Below are 19,485 nucleotides of genomic sequence, written 5' to 3' on the forward strand. Positions count from 1 at the left end.
AGCATGACGAATCTTGCTTTGTTTCTAGTTAATAGATGTAAAAATATATATATATATATATATATAGTAACATATAAATGATTAATAAGAAGTAGTACATACTTCTTTCAAATTAAAAATGAAACTCCATATTATATTTTTCTTATTATGATTGAGTACAACTGAAGTCGAGAGTATGAAGAAGGCTATAATTTGTATTATTACTGCCAGTTAAATAATTGTAATAATTATGATAATATTTTTTAAGGTAATTAAGCATTTAATTATAATTCAGTGTTAAATTTTTGCAATCAGTATTCTTTGAAACAACTTTATTTAAAAAGAAAGTTACTTAATTTTATAGAGATATTTTAAGAGCAGTATGAAGAATAGGCATCACCACCAAAATTGCTGTTACATGCTGCTAATATAGACTTACCTGCTTACTGCTGTTTAAAAAAAATTTTATTCAACTTATTTAATTTTTTTTTTTTACATAATTCATATTAATTTGCTTAATTTTTTTGTCTTTTTATTGCAGGGGAATTGTTAAATATTTTAAACTCTAAAGGTGGTCGATGGTTTCGTCCATCTGTAGGACACCATGAAGAACAACAAACCAGTGAGTGGGAAGCAGAGTGGAAATACTATTGTTTCAAAGAGCCACCCTCCGGCTCCTGCCACTGTGTCACGCGGAAATAAAACAGCCATTGAAAAATTATCTTCTTCTACCCCTAGTTCAAAGAAAGCTTCTACTATCAAATCTCGTCCTGGAATTTGTTCTAGCAGCCAAGAAAGCTTGAGTGGAACAATAAGCAGTGTTCGAAGAAAAACGCCTGCCAAAGTACCTGCTGCTGCTAATATTGGCATCAAGAATGATAACACTCCTATTCGTATGATCAATAACCTGCAGACAACACCACTTATTCGTAAAACAACATTCAAACGTAGTAGCAACATGAGGAGAGCAGTAAGTAAAGACAGTGTGGACTTTTCTGCTAAAGATCGGGAGAAAGAGAATTTGAAGGTTGGGCAAAATAGAAATAAGAATAGCAATAACTGTATCACCATTCTGCAGATGGAGAAGGAAAAAGCGCAGATGGAACAACAGATATCGGAGCTTGTGAAGAATGCGGAAAGTAAGAAAGCTGAGATTGCTATCTTGAAGATGGAAATCAATAAATTAAAGGTATTATTTCTTTCCTTTTCTCCTTTGTGTTAGTATTATTTTAAGTGATTCAATTAATTGTCTGTTATGACTTTCATGATATTCTAAAGCATATTTCAGTGCTAACTTTAGATGTCTTTTTCTTTGAAAACAACCAATATTAAACAAATTTAATCCTTTGGGTACATTTGACGTATCAGAAAATTCTGTGTTTGTTTAAATTTATGCTTTTTTTTTTTTTGTAATTTTAATTAGCATAAGGTATCTCAATATCATGTAGCAGTATATATTCCGAATAATAAGAAATAAATGAATTCTTACATAAAAGCTACTGCATTCACATGTTCAAAAAATTAAATAACCTTCAAAAGCAAAATGAATTTTATTAATAAAATATTAGTAATTTTTAAAGGTTTTTACACATATGTTTGTATATACTTTCTATGATTTCTAAAACTATATCTTGGAAACAAAATGGGCAGCAAATAAGAATTTTAATTGGTAGTTGGAGTTAAACTAAATTAAAAAAATGATATAAATAAAATGCATATACATTTTATAGGCTTAATATTATTATATTCATATAATAATAATTTGACTGTATTATAATATTGATTTGCAAGTATTTGCGTTTTTTAAAACTGTCATTCTTTGGATATATAAAGAACAGTGAAATTTCTTATTGTAATCAGTGTTATGTAATTTATTCTAAAATTCTTTGATATTTTCTTAACTAATTTTTTTTGCATACTGCTCTAAGTGAGCCATAATTTTCAAACTATAAATATAATAGTTGATTCCTCATTAATATTAAGAAATTTTTGGAAAAATTGGATGCTAAAATTTTAATTTTCCAGTGCATATGTTAGTCTTCAATATTTGTATGAAAAAGGAATACAAATAGGTTTTGTGTAATAATTTTATGTGAATGAGTATTAATTTAGATTAAATAGTTTTTTTAAAAATTGTTATTTTATGAATAGGATCTGAAGAGCGATGATGCAGTTGATCAGCTAAGGCAGGAACTAGAAAATGTTTTGTCAGAGAATCAAACGTTGAAAGAACGCCTTGTTCAGCTTGGTGTACCACTCGAAATGACAGCCCTCTCTGACAACCAAAAGGAACAAATCCTTATTCAACGATCCTTATCAGGATCATTCTTAAACTTAGAGAAAGGTCATGTAAGTATTTGGATGTTTTTTATTTTAATATTTATATCATTTTGATTGTTGTTGTTTTTTTAAATTTTATTTTTTCTTATTTGCTTACAAATAAATGAGTTAAATGTGTATGTTGAAATGCTAAAAGTGTAGAAAAATGAAAGGAATTGCATTTAAAGTGAGTTATTCATTTGAAAAATAATGAAGTGAAGATTTTCCATTTCCCTTGTCTAATTACAAATCCTTTAGATTATAAAGAATCATGCCAGAAGCACAATTTATCAAATTTGAAATCCAATTTCTTAGAACTGCAGATCATCAGATAAAAGTGACTGGACTTCTTAAAAGTTTTTTTTTTTAAAGAAAATATCAATTATTAAACTTGATTTTAATTTATTCTGTGCTTTGCCTATATGTCTTATTATTTTCTTATGTTAAAAGAAGTCTTCTCCGAACAAAAAACCCCTAATTTCAAACATCTAATCCTAATGGTTAAGGAGATATATGTTTTTATGTATATTGTCTCGGGGAAGGTACGATTTTAGAAGATATTTAAGTGATCTTTAAAGATGAAATAAAGACAAGACAAATGTGCTCACACTCTCGATTTTAAGATAAATATAATAATAAAATATATCCAAAATAACTAAATCATGCGCAGTTTCAGAAATTTTCTGAAGCTGATCAATTTTATGTAATGTTTCCAATCAATATTTCTGTTATATTGTTATTTGAAAAATTTTCTTCAAGCTACTAAGCTTCAATCTATTTACATTTAGTAATTTACTAATAAGGGTAGGAAATAAGTGTAGAAGCCCCCCTCCATAAAACTAGCCATATAAATAAAGTTGAAAATAATTGGAAGTTTGGCACTGAAAATTATTTTTTAGTTCTGACATCTGAACAATTATTACTATAAAAAAAACTATTAGTGCCAAAGTTTGTTCATCTTAATGAAGCATTTATCTTCAAATATGAAGAAGTTTTGGAGAAATGAAAATTTCAACTTCCATCACCACCATTTCCACACATTCTTTGACCTTTGACAGACAGATCAGAACTAGATGACCTGTTTGTGAACTCATCCGAGATTTTACAGTTTTTTCCAAGCCAGTGAAAATTTAATTGAAATTACTTTTATTATTATGTTAATAAGATAATATGAACAAAATGTTAACATGTTGAAAATAGTTTGAAGTAATGAATATACTTTTTAAACTATACGTATATGTTTATTGCATGAAGGGTGGTTTTGGGTTCTCAAGTCTGTGCTTAGTGACAATCCATAGAAATTTTCTCATGCCTAGAGAATAGGTGCATTGGATAGTCTTCTAACCAGGAATATACCAAATATTTTTTAATTTTGTTTAGAGCTGTATGGATTTAATTTATGTAAAATTTAATTCAAGATTAATCAAAAATATCATTGCATTTTTTAACTCATTTTTAATATTTGTCAACCCAGAAGGATAGTTATTTTGCCTAGCACTTGTTGATATGATGGGAACTTGTTAAACTTTAATCACCATTCAAAGATTTTGTTTTTTATTATTTATTTCTCTTCCAAGAAATTCTACCTGAAGTTGGGTTGAAAGAGTTATTTGTAAAATTGTTTCTCATTCTTAAAATCGATTTTCACCAGAATTATTCATTGCTATCTTTTATAAACGCTTTTCTGCATTTTTTAACTCTTCATAAGTCTTATAATATCCATTTTCATTAAATATTTAATGTTTCTATATTATTTCAATTTCATCCTGTGAAATGAATTACTTTGAAGTATTACATTGTCATTATTACAATTATTGAAAACATATGTTATAAATTAAATTTTTGTTGTATTAATATTATTTTGGTCTTATTTTCTCTGCAGCACAATAATTCTGATGGTCCTAAATCTCTAGACACAGAGGTGGGAGAGGCTTCTGGGGTCAATCTCCCTCCCTCGACCCGCACTCTCTCAGAGTGGGAGAGGGGCAGTAGCAGCAGTCTCAGTGAAATGTCTGTTGCCTGCTTACAAGATAGAATTATGCAGATGGAAGAAACACATCATAGGTAAGATTATGTGAAATAGTTTCTTTTTTCTCCTATTATTCACTGAAATATTCTGATTTTTCTTTGACCAATGTATAATTGTACAATATTCATTTTCAATAGTCTGATAGTTCAATAGTCTGATTCATTGCACACAATATAATGCTTCTCATTACATTGTACACAGTTTTACTTATCATAGTCAATCAAAATTGTCTGCTTATTGATATGATGTGATATATAATATTTGAAATGAAATGTACTAGGTCAGAAAATATTATTATGATTATTGTCTATAAATTTGTCAGCTGTTACTGTTTATAATGGAAGATTATTATTATTTTTTTTACCATTTTCAATCAAAACTTTTTTGTTTTTTATTATTTAAAATATGAATTTTTTGTCTATATATGAAAAGGTCATAATTTCTTATGGATGGTTAAGGATAGGCCTGTACTGCTATGCTGTTTCTTATGAAAAGCATGCAACATGAATGAAATTTCTGTTTTTTAATGACCATTTACTGCTTTTTGTTTTAATTGATACATTTGTCAATATGATACTTTTACCTTTTTACGAAGTGCTAGAGATTTTACCCTCTTTTAAGTTATACTGTCATGGTTAGCAAAACAGATGCCACTTATCGGAGTGGCTAGTCTAATAATTGCATTTATATTTGAAATCCAATCTTCCCTTAAAACTAGTCATAGACTAAAGTTGTACTTGTCCTTCTTAAATGAAAATAATTCCTCTTTACTTAAGCTATTAGTAAAATCTGAGTTTTATGTGCTGAAAATAAATGTATTGCATACTAAATTTATTTGAATCATTGATGATTTTCAAAATTTATTGAGTATTTGGGTAATAACTTTAGTGTTGGCTCAAAATATCTAGATATAAATCTCTATTGAATCTTGGTTAATTAATTGCATTATGCAATATTCATTCTCTATCTGAAATTCATCATAGCTACTAATTGTAACTTAGATGTTAAAATATTTTTCACTTCTTAACGTTTAATAATATAATAAATTCTTGTACTAAAGATAAAGAAATTCATTATTTTTTCTGTTCTGCACAATGAACATCTCAATGGGCAACATTTACAGATTAAATTAATCAAAAAATTCCGATTACTTTCTAAGCTAGAGTTCTTTGACTGATGTGCTGGTCTTCTGTCTTTGATTTAACTTTTCCTCAACTGAATATAAGATACATTTATATATATATATATATATTTGCTTTGGTAGTAACTCTGTAATTGGTTATTAGTATTCTTATTGGACATGTTTTCAGTCAGAGTAAGATTGTTTTCTTAGCCTTTGCTTAAACCGTTATTTGTTCTTCCCGTCTGTAATTGTGTTCAGTAATTTTTATTTGGATAATGCAGTTATTTTTGAACTTTATTTATAAAATTTACGAACTCTTCTTTAACAAGTGAAATCAGTACAATTACTTTACAGTTAATGAATTTTCATGAAATATTTATTACTTCTGTTTTTATTTATTTACACCTTTTAATAATATTTTCTGTTTAAAGGATTATTAATGACTAGTTATGCATAGTAAAAATGGATTTTATAATATAAGTAATAGTGCAATAGAATTCTAAACTTTGCTTAGAAATTATACAAAAAAAAAAAAAACCTTTATTATTTGAATATTTATTAAAATTAAGTCTCTCATAAATAATATTTTAACCTTTGCAGGGCTTAATACCAGTAGTTCCCATAATCACATTTGGCAAAGGTTCCTTAGGGAATTAAGTGAAATCATTAAATAAATGCATGAGCACTTTTTAACTATGCATTAATTGGTTTTCGTAAGTACTTCTTTAGCCCTCCCCCCCCACCTCTTTTTACAGAGTTTTGCACATTTAAGGTTTTCTTCTTTTTTTTTTTTTTTCTCTCAAATATATTATTTTAAGTAAATGATAATAAAATATTCTAAAGGAATATTTGTTTTCAGTGCCTTTTTTAAAAAATTTATACTGTATAATTTTATTTCTTAATTTTGATTCATGAAATATTAATTATTTTTTCCTGTTGTTTATTTATTAATAATTTTTAATTGTTGCTAGAGCTGCAGTTCTAGCTTTGGATTCTGTTAGCATAGGTATATTGACATCATTTAAATATGCATCAGGGAAAAGGCTGTTTTTTAATTATAAATTTCTTTTTATGTATTGTTTGATTAGTTTATTTTTTCATTGTTTATGATTAAAATTTACTTCTTAGTACTAATGAAGAATTGCAAGCCACCTTACAAGAGCTTACAGACCTTCAGGACCAACTAGTAGATTTACAATTAGAAAATGAACGTATGGCAGATGAAAAAGCCGTCTTACTAGAGTCTCTTTGTTCCCAAACTGAAAAGCTGGAAGAGTGTCGCACACAAATAACGCAACTGAAACAGTTACTCTTTCAGACTGAAGGTCAACAGCCACTCTCTGCATCAGAAAGGGAAAGTAATCTAGTGGACTTGTTGAAGGTAATAGATGAAACTTTAAATGAAAAATTTAAGTAATTTTTTTTCACAAGTTATCAAGCCAAATTTTTCCATTCTTGAGCACAGTTAAATTAACATTGCATTTTGCAGTTACATGAAGTTCATTTTAAGAATCAAAAGGCTGAATATAGGCAGATGTTAAAGATCTCTTGGGAGTTAAAATACCTCTCCCAATTTCTATATCACAATAATGCAAAAGAATTTTCTTTTATGGTATCCGGTTTTGAATCTTCAACTTTGGACCTAAAGTTAACTTTCTTCTGCACTTTCTTTACTCTTTTAAAATTTACTTTTAAAGCAGCTTGGTTAAAAATTCTCAGGATAAAAAAAATTATTCTAATTATAAAATTCAGATTACTTTTTTAGAAAATATGGCTTATTTCTTTTTAAAGCCCCTTGCTAGGAAATCTGCATTATCATATCAAAACAGTTGACTGCTAGCAGAGTTAAAAAGATTTATAAAATGTCTAATTTTGCACTAGTGTCTGCTTTTATTTTTACTTTTTTTAATCTACCTGTCTTTCTTGTATTTCTGCTACTGAGTTGAGAATTACGAACTATTTTGATTTCAATTACATTACTTCAATTCTGATGCCGAAATTCATTATTTCTGAATCTGAAAATGTTATATGAAGAAATTATCTAATATGTATGCATTATTATTATTATTATCATCTCAAATTCTTAAAGAAGGGTACGAGAAAAATGATTTTTCAGGTTTAAAAATTTACTTGCAAAAACAGGCCTTTTACTTGACTATTTGTAGGATTGCTTAATTTATTAATGCAATCAAAATGTTGTATTGAGAGATAATATACTTCAAAATTATATTTAAAAAAATTTTGTTTTCTAATTCTGAATTAAACTTTAATTAAAAAACATTAGTTTTTTAGAGAAAGTAGAATGCATGAAAACTATGACAGGAGTGTTATGAAGTATCAAAATTTATTTATTGCTCTGACACTTTTTTTTTTCTATATTTGGAGATTCAAAATTAATTATATTGTTGTTGCTAAACCATTAGTTGGCATACTTTTGTGTTAGATATTATTTTGTATAAATTACTTAATTTATACAAAATACTATTGGAAAATTTCTTAATTGATATTTCATTTGGCTATTTATGAATTGCTTATGGTTATAATAAAAGTGTATTCTCTTCCTTTTTAAAATATTATCATAAAGAATTATTAATTATATTTATTTGTTACTTTTTCATTCATTCATTAAAATTATTAATATTCCTGAAAACTTTAGTAAAAAGGAAATATTATTTTAGAACAAGAAGTTGGCATGAAACTAGTATTAAAACTAGTGATTAATGTTTTATTATTTTCTGTTTAGAAAACTCAAGAATCACATGATGATCTTTTGATGAAGCAAGAGGAACTGTCTTCTGCTTTGCAAGCTGCCAAAAATGATAGTCGTCCCCAGACAGATCTTATTCTTCTCAGGGATAGGGTTCGGTTGCTGGAATCCACTATTGAAAGTATCAATGCCGACAAACGTCTGTTGGAATCTCAAATGAGTGAGAGTCAAGAGCAGCTAGCTGCTAACCAGATAGAAATTTCGCAACTGAAACTACAACTTGAAAAAGAGCAACAAAAGGTGAATGTCTATTTTTAACTTTGTGTAAATTGCATTCTTATATCAATGTAATATTTTATTAAATATACCTTAACATCTGAAAATTAATTTTTCAATGCTAAAAATTATTAGAAATTCATTTTAGAATCATACAGGGATCTATTTTAAACTTTGCCCTATATATATATATATTATTACTTTGTTTTATTAAATATCATCAAATTAAATTCATTTATCTGAAAAATATGTTTTCTATCTTGAATGTTGTTTGATCTAATTATTTATTTTATTCTTTTCTGGAGACACAAAAAAGTATGAAAATGAACTTAAAATATTCTGATTTCCATTTTCATGAAAATTAAATGATATTTATCATATTGAGGAACTCCAATTCATTCAAAATTAATTTAGTTTTCCTGAAATTCATTAACAAATTTCAACTCAAGCACACAATAGTCTTTTGAAAAGTTTTAGACTTAGTGTTCAATTAAAATCGAATTTAAGTTTTTTGCAATGTTCAATACTTGAAATGCATTATTCTTTTTTCAAGTATATATCATAAATTTCTTGTTTAATTCCCTTAATGATTTTATTTATAATTATTACTTTTGTAAAAAAGATTAAAAAATTCTCACTGGGTTTTGAAATTTTTCTACTCTATTCATCATCTGTTAACCAAATTTTTATTTTATTATGATCATCATTTAATTTTTTTTCCATTTGTTTCTGAGAGAGAATGGAGACAAGAAAATGATTGCTGCTTTATGTTTCTTTCATTCTTGTATATTCTTCTTTAATTTTTTATAATAACTTTTTTTTAATGAATGAGCTAAGTGGATTATCTCTAGCTAACAAGAATACTTTATATTTAGTACATCAACTGCTTGATATAGAATTTATATTTAATTTTATCTATGTCTATATAATTAAATTCTATATTTTGCTTTACTCTTTATTTATTATTATTTTTTTTTTTTTGCATGAATTATTCTTTCAGTTTTGACAACTATGTAACTTAAAAAATTTTTACTTTTTTGTATAACAAGAATTAGATTTTCACCATTCCTCTTTAAAAATATTATAATGAATATTGCAGCCAAATGTTTGACTCACTAGATTTAAAACTCATTTTAAAGATTCTAAGATATTTAGTCCATGTTGAAGTTAAACTTTATTTATTTATTTATGTTTTTATTTATTTATTTATTTATTTTTCATATATCCCTATAGGTCTTGGAATTGCAACGTGAGCGTGAAGCTGGTGCAACTTCTGAGTTAAATGCTCTTTTACAAGAGGTTCGTAAAGACAAAGAAGCCGTGGAAGAGCGAGCAATGCATTTGCAAGAGCAGCTTGCTCTAAGTCAAAGAGAAGTAACTCGTCAAAAAGACCAGTTGCAGTCATTACAGGAAGAAAATATGGTAATCTTCTTTGTTTTGTTAAAATAGATTTTTGTATTGCATTTGGGAAAATAAAATGTTATTGAAACATCCTGGATTATTTTTGAATCGAATGGTTTTCACATGTGATTTTACATAAACCAAGACATTGCAATGAGGTGTATAATTAGTTTAATGAATTATTTGTTTTGAAATAATAAAAGCAATATAATTGCCACAGGAATTCATTTTAAGTTGATACAAATTTCTATTCATTATTACAAGAAATTGTTATATATCAATTTTTTAATGACATTTGTGTATTCATTATTAATTTTTTGAAAGTTTTTAATAAATTGTTTTAAATCTTCTTTCCATAATTATTTGAATTTATTTATACTTCTAATTGAGAACATGTTCCCATTACATAAACTTTAGATGTTCTAATTGGTTGCTTAAATTTATAAGTATGATATACAAAAAAATAACAGTTTTACTTCATCTTAGTAAAATACGGATAATGTTATTATTATGAATTTGGATCATGTTTGATACAGTATTGTTGCCAAGTAAAAAAACTTTTATTTTATTTATATTTTATGAAATTCAATCAAACATTTGACGAATATTTTCATGGTGGCACTTTTTTTCTAGGTTGCCAAGAACAATGCTCACAAACAAATCACAGATATGGAGTACCGTCTCCAACAAGTTATGGCTGAGAAGGAGCAGCTGAGTCAAGAAATGGCTGCCTTGGATGATACATTGCAGCAGCTAAAACTGAAATGTCAACATCATCTAGAAGACAAACGAGACTTAAAAGCCACCATTGGAGAGTTACAGAAAACAATACAGGAGAAGACTTTGTTATTAACTCAAGGTCAAAAAGAAATTGAAGAACTTAAGAAGAAACATCAAGCAGAGGTACGTATTACTGGCCGTCTTCTTCGACATAAATTTTTATATGTATTAAACATCTGAAGGTGTTTATTACATATTCAGTGATTTATTAAGAGAAGTTTATATCCTTATTAACATGTTAATGATTAAATAAATGTCTGTAATGTTTGAACTCTTGGTAAGAATACTAATTTATCAAATACACATGTTTATGTGGAAATATTTTTTTTTCTTCAAAATTATATTTCTAAAAATTGCTCAGTTGTGTAAGTACAATAATTTAGATTTCAATTAAGATTTAATTATGAATTAATTAAGATTTAATATGAATGAATGATTTATATTGCTATCTTGTAATTCATACAAAAAAAAAATCTGATTTTTACATATTAAATGCAACTAACTATGACTGAAGAAAGTTCTAAATCTTTTAGATAAATTATTTTTAAATTTAATGCATGGGAAACAATAAAAAAAGTTTAATGTTTTTGTTTAAATTAAAAGAAGTACAAGATTTCTGTATATTGATTCTTTTTCTTGTTCTTTCAAGGTCGAAGAGTGGAATAAATTTCAGGCAGATTTGTTGACTACTGTTCGAGTGGCCAATGACTTCAAGGTGGAAGCTGTTCAAGACGTGGAACGTCTAACTGCTGAAAACAAAGAGCTTTCTGAGAAGAATGCTGCTTTGGAAGCTGAAATAGCAGCCTTGAAGGTTTTTAAAATCCTCCTTAATTTTTATTTATATATTATTTTTAAAGTTGTTAAATACAGGTTATCCTTCAACTATTTCCCCCTTCTTTTATATTGCTTTATTGATTGGTTAAAAAAGTTAAACCTTTTGTACTTAAAAAGTAAGTTTATTTAATTTCTATTAGGTTGTTTTTTTTGTTTTTTTTCCCAAGATGCACATTTTATATCATTTCAAAATTTTCACTAATGATTTTTAAATGCATTTAATCTATAAATTTATTTATTGCATTATATTCTCAAAATATATCTTAACAACTAAGATCATGTTTCTAAAATGCTTGACTATTTGGGAATATATAATTTCTCATAAGGAGAAGTTTAAATAAAAAAAAAATAAAAAAAAAGTTGTAGTCATGAATTAGAGGCAAATTTTAAAGTGTTTAGTATTGTTTTTCTTCATATAATATATGTAATTACTTGTTTAGAGAATATTTATTAGCTTTTCTCTATACTATTAAAAGTTACAATGGCAATGTCTTTTTATTGAAATGTAATTTTTGAGATAAGTGATAAGTGCCACTTAGAGGATTTAAACTATGTACAATAGATTCCCAAATATTATACCTTATGTGGTAAACTGATTGTCTTGATAGGCTAAAATTCATAAATGTTCACTTCCTACTCCAACTATACTTTTAAAAACATCCTTTTTATGATGCCCTTATTCATATTTTCTAAAAATTCATTTCAGATTTTAAAAAGTATTCCGGATAAAACTATAGCATACATTTTAATATCAATTCTGTGATGTCCAACTTAATTGCAGGAATAATGAAATTATGTAAATTGTAAATACATAACTTTTAAATAAAGAAAAAAAATTGAATAAAATGCAAGTTTTTTCTGAAACAAAAACTTCAGTTCAAACTTTCAATTTTATTTATCTACTAGCCGCCTTTGGCGACCAGCCGGTCCGCCAATCTTAATGCTCGTTAAAATTTTAATAATTAAATATTTTATGTAATTCCTACTTTAATAGCTTCTTCATCAAATATTTTAAAGCTTCAAATTTTGATAGTCATGTAATTCACTCATAATAATATAAAGTCCTTCAGCCATAACATAATATGTATCTCTCTAATTTTCTGTTAGTTCCGGTAAAATTTATGCTTAAAATTAAAATGGAAATGACTAAACTGCAATTAATATAATATTTTTTACTGAAACAAAGCATTTTTTTTAATAATATGATTACTGAAAATAGAGTCACTGAGCGTTTAAACTTTATGGGCACTAAAGAATTTCTTTCTTAATTTATGTAATATCTCAAGAATTTATCAACAAAATTTTCTCAGATTCATCATGAACAGATCGATTCATTAACAATGTTTAAATGCATCAAACTTTAAGATAATAAAATGAATCGTTTAAAATAATCGGTCGAAAACAGGTTTAAAAAACTACTTTAAAAACGATGTACTTAAAACTATAAGCATATACAAAAAAATATATAACTAACATAAATACAATTAATTAACAATGTTTAATTTTAAATGCATAAAACATTAAGAAAATAAACAGAATCGTTTGAAATAATCCGCCAAAAAATGTTAACCCTAGCCTCATTTCTGTTGGGAGAAAAAAAGTCTTACTCATTTGGCGGTGGGGAAAATGGAAGATTTTTTTGGCTGAAAAGTTGGCGGTGTGGAAAATGGAAGATGTTTTTGGCAGGAAAGTTAGTTTTTAATTAATAATTAAAATTCTAATTAAAATTTCAAAAAAAGGGGCCCCAGGTGCACATTCCCGACCTCTAAGGTATACATGTACCAAATTTGATAGCTGTATGTCAAATGACCTGGCCTGTAGAGCGCCAACACACACACACACACTGAGCTTTATTATAAGTATAGATATAGATGATAAATAACTGCATTAGTGTTAAAAGGCTGGTATAAGACTAAGGAATCAAAATTGACAGGTATTTTAATTATTGTTTGAGTCCTCGACAAATAGTTACTTCTTCTTTTTTAGCCTTTTTAATGATTTTATTATGGATAATTATATTTTGACTAAATGAATGGTTGAGAATCTACTGTAATTTATTAACTGTTAAATTTAAACTTGTTCAATTGAAATTTACTATACTAATGGTAAAATATAAAGTATTTCCATCCATAGCCCAGGTTGGTCAAATATAGTTTTATTCCGAAAATATGGAAAAAAATCTTGTAGAACAGTGCATAATCATGTATTTTGATGATAAGGAACTCCTGTTAAAATCGATTGATTTTTATTTTCTGAATTATAATGGCTGTAAAGAAAAGATGGCTTAATGTCCTTATTTTTTTTAATTCCTTCTTTATGATTTTTGTAATTGGCTAATGTGAAAGTTATAATTATTTTAAAAATGCAATAAGTACATTAGCCTATATACTCTTCTGCTTCTATAGCTCTTTCCCTACCAATGCATAAAAATAATTTTGTTATCATGTATTGCCCTTTTTTTTTTTTTTTTTTTTTTACTCTTTTACCAAAATAAATGCCTAATGTAGATTTTTCAGTAATTGCATATATTAAATTCATTTATACATTTCCAGAATAAGAGGGAAGTTTCATCTCCTACTTTCTCAAAAGGAAGCCTGTCCTCTGAGCTGACTGTACTTAGCAATATTGAGAAAGATCTACAGACAACCTCCCGCAGACAGCTAGCCACCACTACTAAAAGATCTGACAGAAGCAATGCCAATCAATGTTCTGTCCGTTCTCTCATTGAGTCAATAGAAAATGCCACTAAGCAGGTTAAAGGACAAGGTAATATTTGTTTTTTGTACACTTATGAATCTCTGTTCTGAAAAGCAGCTTTTTTCCTCTTCATTTATTATTACATTTTTTGGTGAAAAACCATTTATAGTTTTTCCAATTTAAGAATGAGATACTTTTTAAATATTTCTATTCATAAAATTTAAGGAAAAGATTTTCTTTGTCATTAGTTAATAACAGTCACTTTATAAAATTTTACATAACTTATATTATAATTTTTTACACTTTCTTTAGCTAATATTTTTTATATCTTAAACTTTCACAAATTGTGTCTGAAATATTTATGAATTTAATAAAATTTTCCAGAGGAATCTTAAAATTTATAATATACATACATCTCTTTGTTTTTGCTTTCCCCCTTCTTCTTCAGCTTTAATCTGATAAATTATTTATGTCAATTCTTTTTTATTGTTTATTGTCAAGTAATTTTCATTAAACAAATTCTAAACAGCATGCTTATATTTAAATACTGTTTAAGGTTAACATATATATATTTATGTATCTGTAGAAGGATTCCTTTTTAAATTAGTTTATGAGTACCAAATTTTTTTTTAAATTTAGATTTTATAATAATTTAATTGCAAGTAAATAAAAGTTATTAATTCATAAGATTTGTTTTTCAATTGTAAAGGGCTTGCTGAGAAAAGACTGAAATATCAGGTAGAATGCAATGTATATCTTCTTTCCTTATATGCGAAAGTCATAGGATATCCTTACTAAATCAGCCAATCAAAACTTGATATTGTTTTCTATTAGCTGAGATTCATTTACATGCTAATACTTACATTCAAATATTTACTGTTCTCTTTCTACTCTGTCATTATCTTATTTTTGTCAAAACATCATTGGATAATTTTTCACTTCATGTATCAAAGAATTCATTATTCTTACACACTTTGTTTCACTTTTGACATTCTTTACAAAGAAGGCTGAATTGAGAGAAAAAAAAATGCATTATAAAAAAAATATATAATCTAAGCCGTCTGATGATTTTTACTGAAACTGATTCTATGAGTATTTTTCTTTTTATGACCAGGACTATTTTTCAGAATATGTTTTAGTGAAACATTAAATGTTTACTTAGTTATTATTATTTTATATTATTATTCCTTTCAGGCTTGTGAATTTTTATTATTTCAATTAAAATTGTTTGTATAAAATATTACTATTTATCAGTAAGCATTGTAAAAAAAATACAAAGGAAGTTTTGAATACAATATCAAACTGCCTTTCTGTAGTATTCAGCACAATTTTTAAGAAACTTCTTAAATATAAGCCAGGCTCCTTCTGAATGCCAAATTTGCCTTTATTATATTAGTTCCATGTAGATTTGTTTTGGTTTAGCTTTTTTAGAGCCTTTATTTTTATTGCAGCAAAGGGATGAAATTTTTTTGGTAGAGTTGAAATGTTCTATAAAATTAAAAATTTATTATTATAGTTGCATTCATGTTTTAATTTATTTTATCTTTTCACTTTCAAATTTCATGTATTTCTTGCTTACAGGTCCTAGTAGTAGTTGTAGTTCTTCATCAAGTAGTTTAAACAGCCTTGCCTCTGATTCTCGAGTGACTGCTCTTATGAATAATAATAATGATATTTTTATTAAGGTATGAATTCCTTTATTTATTTCTATTTAATAATTTAGATATAGAATTTAAAATGTATTGTCTCTTACCTAATATTTATATTTCCTAATTTGAGAAATTACCAAATCATTTTGCTAATATTTGAAATCAACTCATGGTAGTTTGATTTCTTTTGTTTTTGTATATTGTTGAAAGGATGATAAATATATTTTGCGTAAATACATATTACTTAATAAAAATTTACACAATAAATAGAGATGGAATATTTATTCAAATGCTTAAATGTCCTATTTTCTGAAAAACTTTAATCTTGTATAATTGTTATAAAATGAAATGTTTCAGAACATTTATTTGAATTTAATGTTTCAAAAAGTATAAATGTTCCAAAAGAGGAAAAAAAGGGATGATGCTCACTTTGAATAGCTGTTCTGTGTTGATTTAAAAGTTACATTAAAATTAATTATGCTCCTTTCATCAGTTATTGGAGGTGGTTAAAATATTATTACTGTTAAGGTACTACTAATTAACACTGTCTACTGAAATTGCAAATCTTGCTAGATATATTATTTAGTACAATATTTAAAAGCAAATATTAATTTGTTAATTGTTATTTGACTGGAACTATAAATATTGTTTCAAGTGTTTCCATAAAAAGAAATTTTATCAAAAATAAGATTGTGCATTGAGGAAATTTCTCTTTCTTCAGTGCAACCCATGTGTTAAATAGAATTTCATCAAAATAGAACTTCAATAATTCATAGTTTAAATTAATTGATATATTAATTCTGATTATAATCTATATTAATAGCTATCCAAAATACAGGATTATGTTGGTACTCCTTGAATAGTTCGTTTTATTGTTTCTAAAAACAAGTTTTTCATTTATTTTCCAATTGGAAATTCATTTCTACTTGTTAACAATTTTAGCTCTTTTGCTGAAATTTCTAATTAATTTTAATGTTATGCATATTAGGAACCTTTACATTTTGATATTTAAAAATGTATCAAAAGATCTCATTCCGTTTTGTCTGGATGTAACCCCTCTGCTCTTATGCTATTAAAAAGCTTGGAAAGGGAGAGTTGTGATCAGTTAGACAATTATCACTGTTAATTTTTTTGGAATTGAGTGAAAAGATATGTGTTTATTTTAAATTCTATGATACTAAAAATGGCAATTCTATTTTGTAGCCCAACCTCCGTTCATCAGATCCCACTACAAAAGATATCAAAACAGGTTCTGAACTAAGGCTTACCAAGAAGACCAGTTCAGAAACAATCAATACTACAAACAATGGCCAAGTTTCTAATAATGCTATTTCCAACAAAGGAGAAGGGGACGCACTGAAACCTTTGCCTGTCTCCATACTTGCAAGTAAATTGGATCCAATTAGACGGAACAGTTATAGGTATTACTTTGATAGATTTTCTTTCCTTTATTAAAATTTAGACAATATGCCATATGTATTTATTATTGTAGCTCTTCCCCTATCAAGAAAGGGAATTGAAAATCCTTTTCGAAAGCAAAAACTGATGCATATAATATTTATTGATATGGTGTACTGTTTTGTTATAATTGTATTTATGTAATAGTATTTCAATATTTCGTTTTTCTACTGACTGTTTTTTTTTTTTTTTTTTTTTTTTTACTTGAGAGTTTTCTTGTCTATTTGTTACCTAATCAGACGTAAATTTATCACCACTGATAATTAACTTTGATCTTCTTATTTAGCTCTTGTTACATGATCCTGGTACGGTTAAAGTGTCAGTTGGAATTATATTACAGAAATGAATTCTGTGTTACAATAGAATTATGTACATTGGTTAATCGTTATGATCACAAATATATATATATATATATATATATATTTCAAATTTCTTGCATATTTGCTATTGAATATGAAGGTGTTATTGACGCACAAAATAAAAGATATCATTTCCAAGAGTGAATTTGAAGCAATCCCAAAGCAATGTAAAAGGTAGATTGCATGGTAGTCTATTGTTTTAAATATATGCTTAACAAAATTAGATCCATAAATTCTTGATTAAAGTGAAAAAAATCATTTTATTTTATGCTATATTTCTGTAAGTATTAAATAATGAAGTATGTAATAAATTTTGCCGAAAAAATAATCATCCAGAAAAAAACCTTCAGATAATTCTTCAAATAAGTTAAATAAATAAATAAACTACCCTAATGATCACATTTGCTATCATTGATTTAGTTTGGATATCTAATTAAAGATATACTATTATATTTCTTAAATTATACACCTTTAAAAACCAAAGAGAAATACAGATTGCATACCTTCTAACAGCTACGAAAATTAGGTGAAAACTACTCAGTTACAGATATATAGTAAAAAAACTTTGGAAAAAAAAAGTGCACTTCTCTTGAATCCTCCATTTAACAGTATTGGTGGTTAGTGAAATTCTTTTTAGCATGGCTTTAAAAAAAAAGAGAACAAATTTATTTGTATATGAATGCATTAGGGGTTTTGCTATGATGTTGAACTGAGCAATGATGACTTAAAAAAAGAAGGAAGGCTTACTATTCAATAAAAAAAATTCTAAAAGTCTAACAAACAGTATTAATTTGTTTGATGGCACAAAATCGTATTGTGTGTTTTTTAAGTAAAATTATTTTACTTATATATTTAGTCAGTAATAAAAGTCTATTAAATAATTTTGAATAACGTATTAATTAATTAAAATTCTTTGAAAACATCTATTCTTTAATAATTTGAGGATATTCATTATATGTAATATATTTATAAGTGCTACCAATGGCTGGGTAACAAATGTTGGTGGATATGAGATTGTTGCATCATTGTCATCTTGTGAAAGTATTCTAAAAGGATTGAAAGTATAAAATGCTCAATTTCTGTTTTATCTAATTTTATATTAATATTATAGTTGAGAATTGCGGTTATTTTATTGAAACAATTGCTCTAATAGTAAATGGAACAATTTTACAACTTTGTTAATAAGTATGCAATAATTGTTGTTTCATAAAAATTGTAATGGAATTATTCTTTTCCAGTGACATTGTGGAAAAGAAAGATCCATTGTCTACTCTTGTGAAAGGAGGAGGTTCTAAAAGAAATGCTCTTCTCAAGTGGTGTCAGAATAAAACACTTGGATATAAGGTTGGTGTTTTCCAGAAATTTTATTATTGTATTGTTCTTGTTATTATTACTGTTAAATTATATATAGTAGATCATCATATCAATGTTTGTCAATCCCAAAACAAAAGCATAGATAATTAAGATTTATGTTATTCTATAGTAAATTAGTTATTTACCCTCTTCCTTTGGGAAATGTGAAAATTATATTTTTTTTCAATTCTATATAATTTCTCCATGTTACTGTTGATTGATTTAAAATAATGGTATTTAATTAGTATAAAATAGATATAATGATTCAAAGTAATGAATGATTGCTGGTTAAAAAAACCCACCTTGATTTGGATGATTTCATTCATATGTCTTAAATTAAAATATTTGGATAATTTTTATTATTGATATTTCATTAGGATTTTTTTTTATAATATATATTTTTGGATCCTCCTCTTCATATCTATAAAAGGATTTCGAATGGATTATGTGTCAGAGCCCCAGTTCATGGGTAGGAGGGGCGGAGTGTTTAAACATTTTTTATTTTGATTATTTTCCCTATA

The 19,485-nt window shown here is 26.5% G+C and overlaps 1 protein-coding gene across 4 annotated transcripts in view; it reads left to right on the forward strand.

Annotated features, from left to right (window-relative positions):
* Positions 1-19,485, forward strand: part of LOC129968744 (cytospin-A-like) — a 90,453-nt gene that overhangs the window by 65,018 nt on the left and 5,950 nt on the right. For all 4 annotated transcript variants that reach the window (XM_056082948.1, XM_056082951.1, XM_056082950.1 and 1 more), the window contains exons 2-13: positions 521-1,168; positions 2,131-2,328; positions 4,181-4,362; positions 6,579-6,831; positions 8,194-8,457; positions 9,667-9,855; positions 10,468-10,737; positions 11,264-11,425; positions 14,001-14,214; positions 15,727-15,830; positions 16,998-17,215; positions 18,850-18,955. In XM_056082948.1, the coding sequence (XP_055938923.1) occupies positions 584-1,168; positions 2,131-2,328; positions 4,181-4,362; positions 6,579-6,831; positions 8,194-8,457; positions 9,667-9,855; positions 10,468-10,737; positions 11,264-11,425; positions 14,001-14,214; positions 15,727-15,830; positions 16,998-17,215; positions 18,850-18,955 (2,745 nt within the window). In that variant the 5' untranslated portion in view covers positions 521-583. The remainder of the gene's footprint in view (positions 1-520; positions 1,169-2,130; positions 2,329-4,180; positions 4,363-6,578; positions 6,832-8,193; positions 8,458-9,666; positions 9,856-10,467; positions 10,738-11,263; positions 11,426-14,000; positions 14,215-15,726; positions 15,831-16,997; positions 17,216-18,849; positions 18,956-19,485) is intronic.

This window comes from Argiope bruennichi, chromosome 5 (genome assembly GCF_947563725.1).
Source record: "Argiope bruennichi chromosome 5, qqArgBrue1.1, whole genome shotgun sequence".
Taxonomy (NCBI): Eukaryota; Metazoa; Arthropoda; class Arachnida; order Araneae; family Araneidae; genus Argiope; species Argiope bruennichi.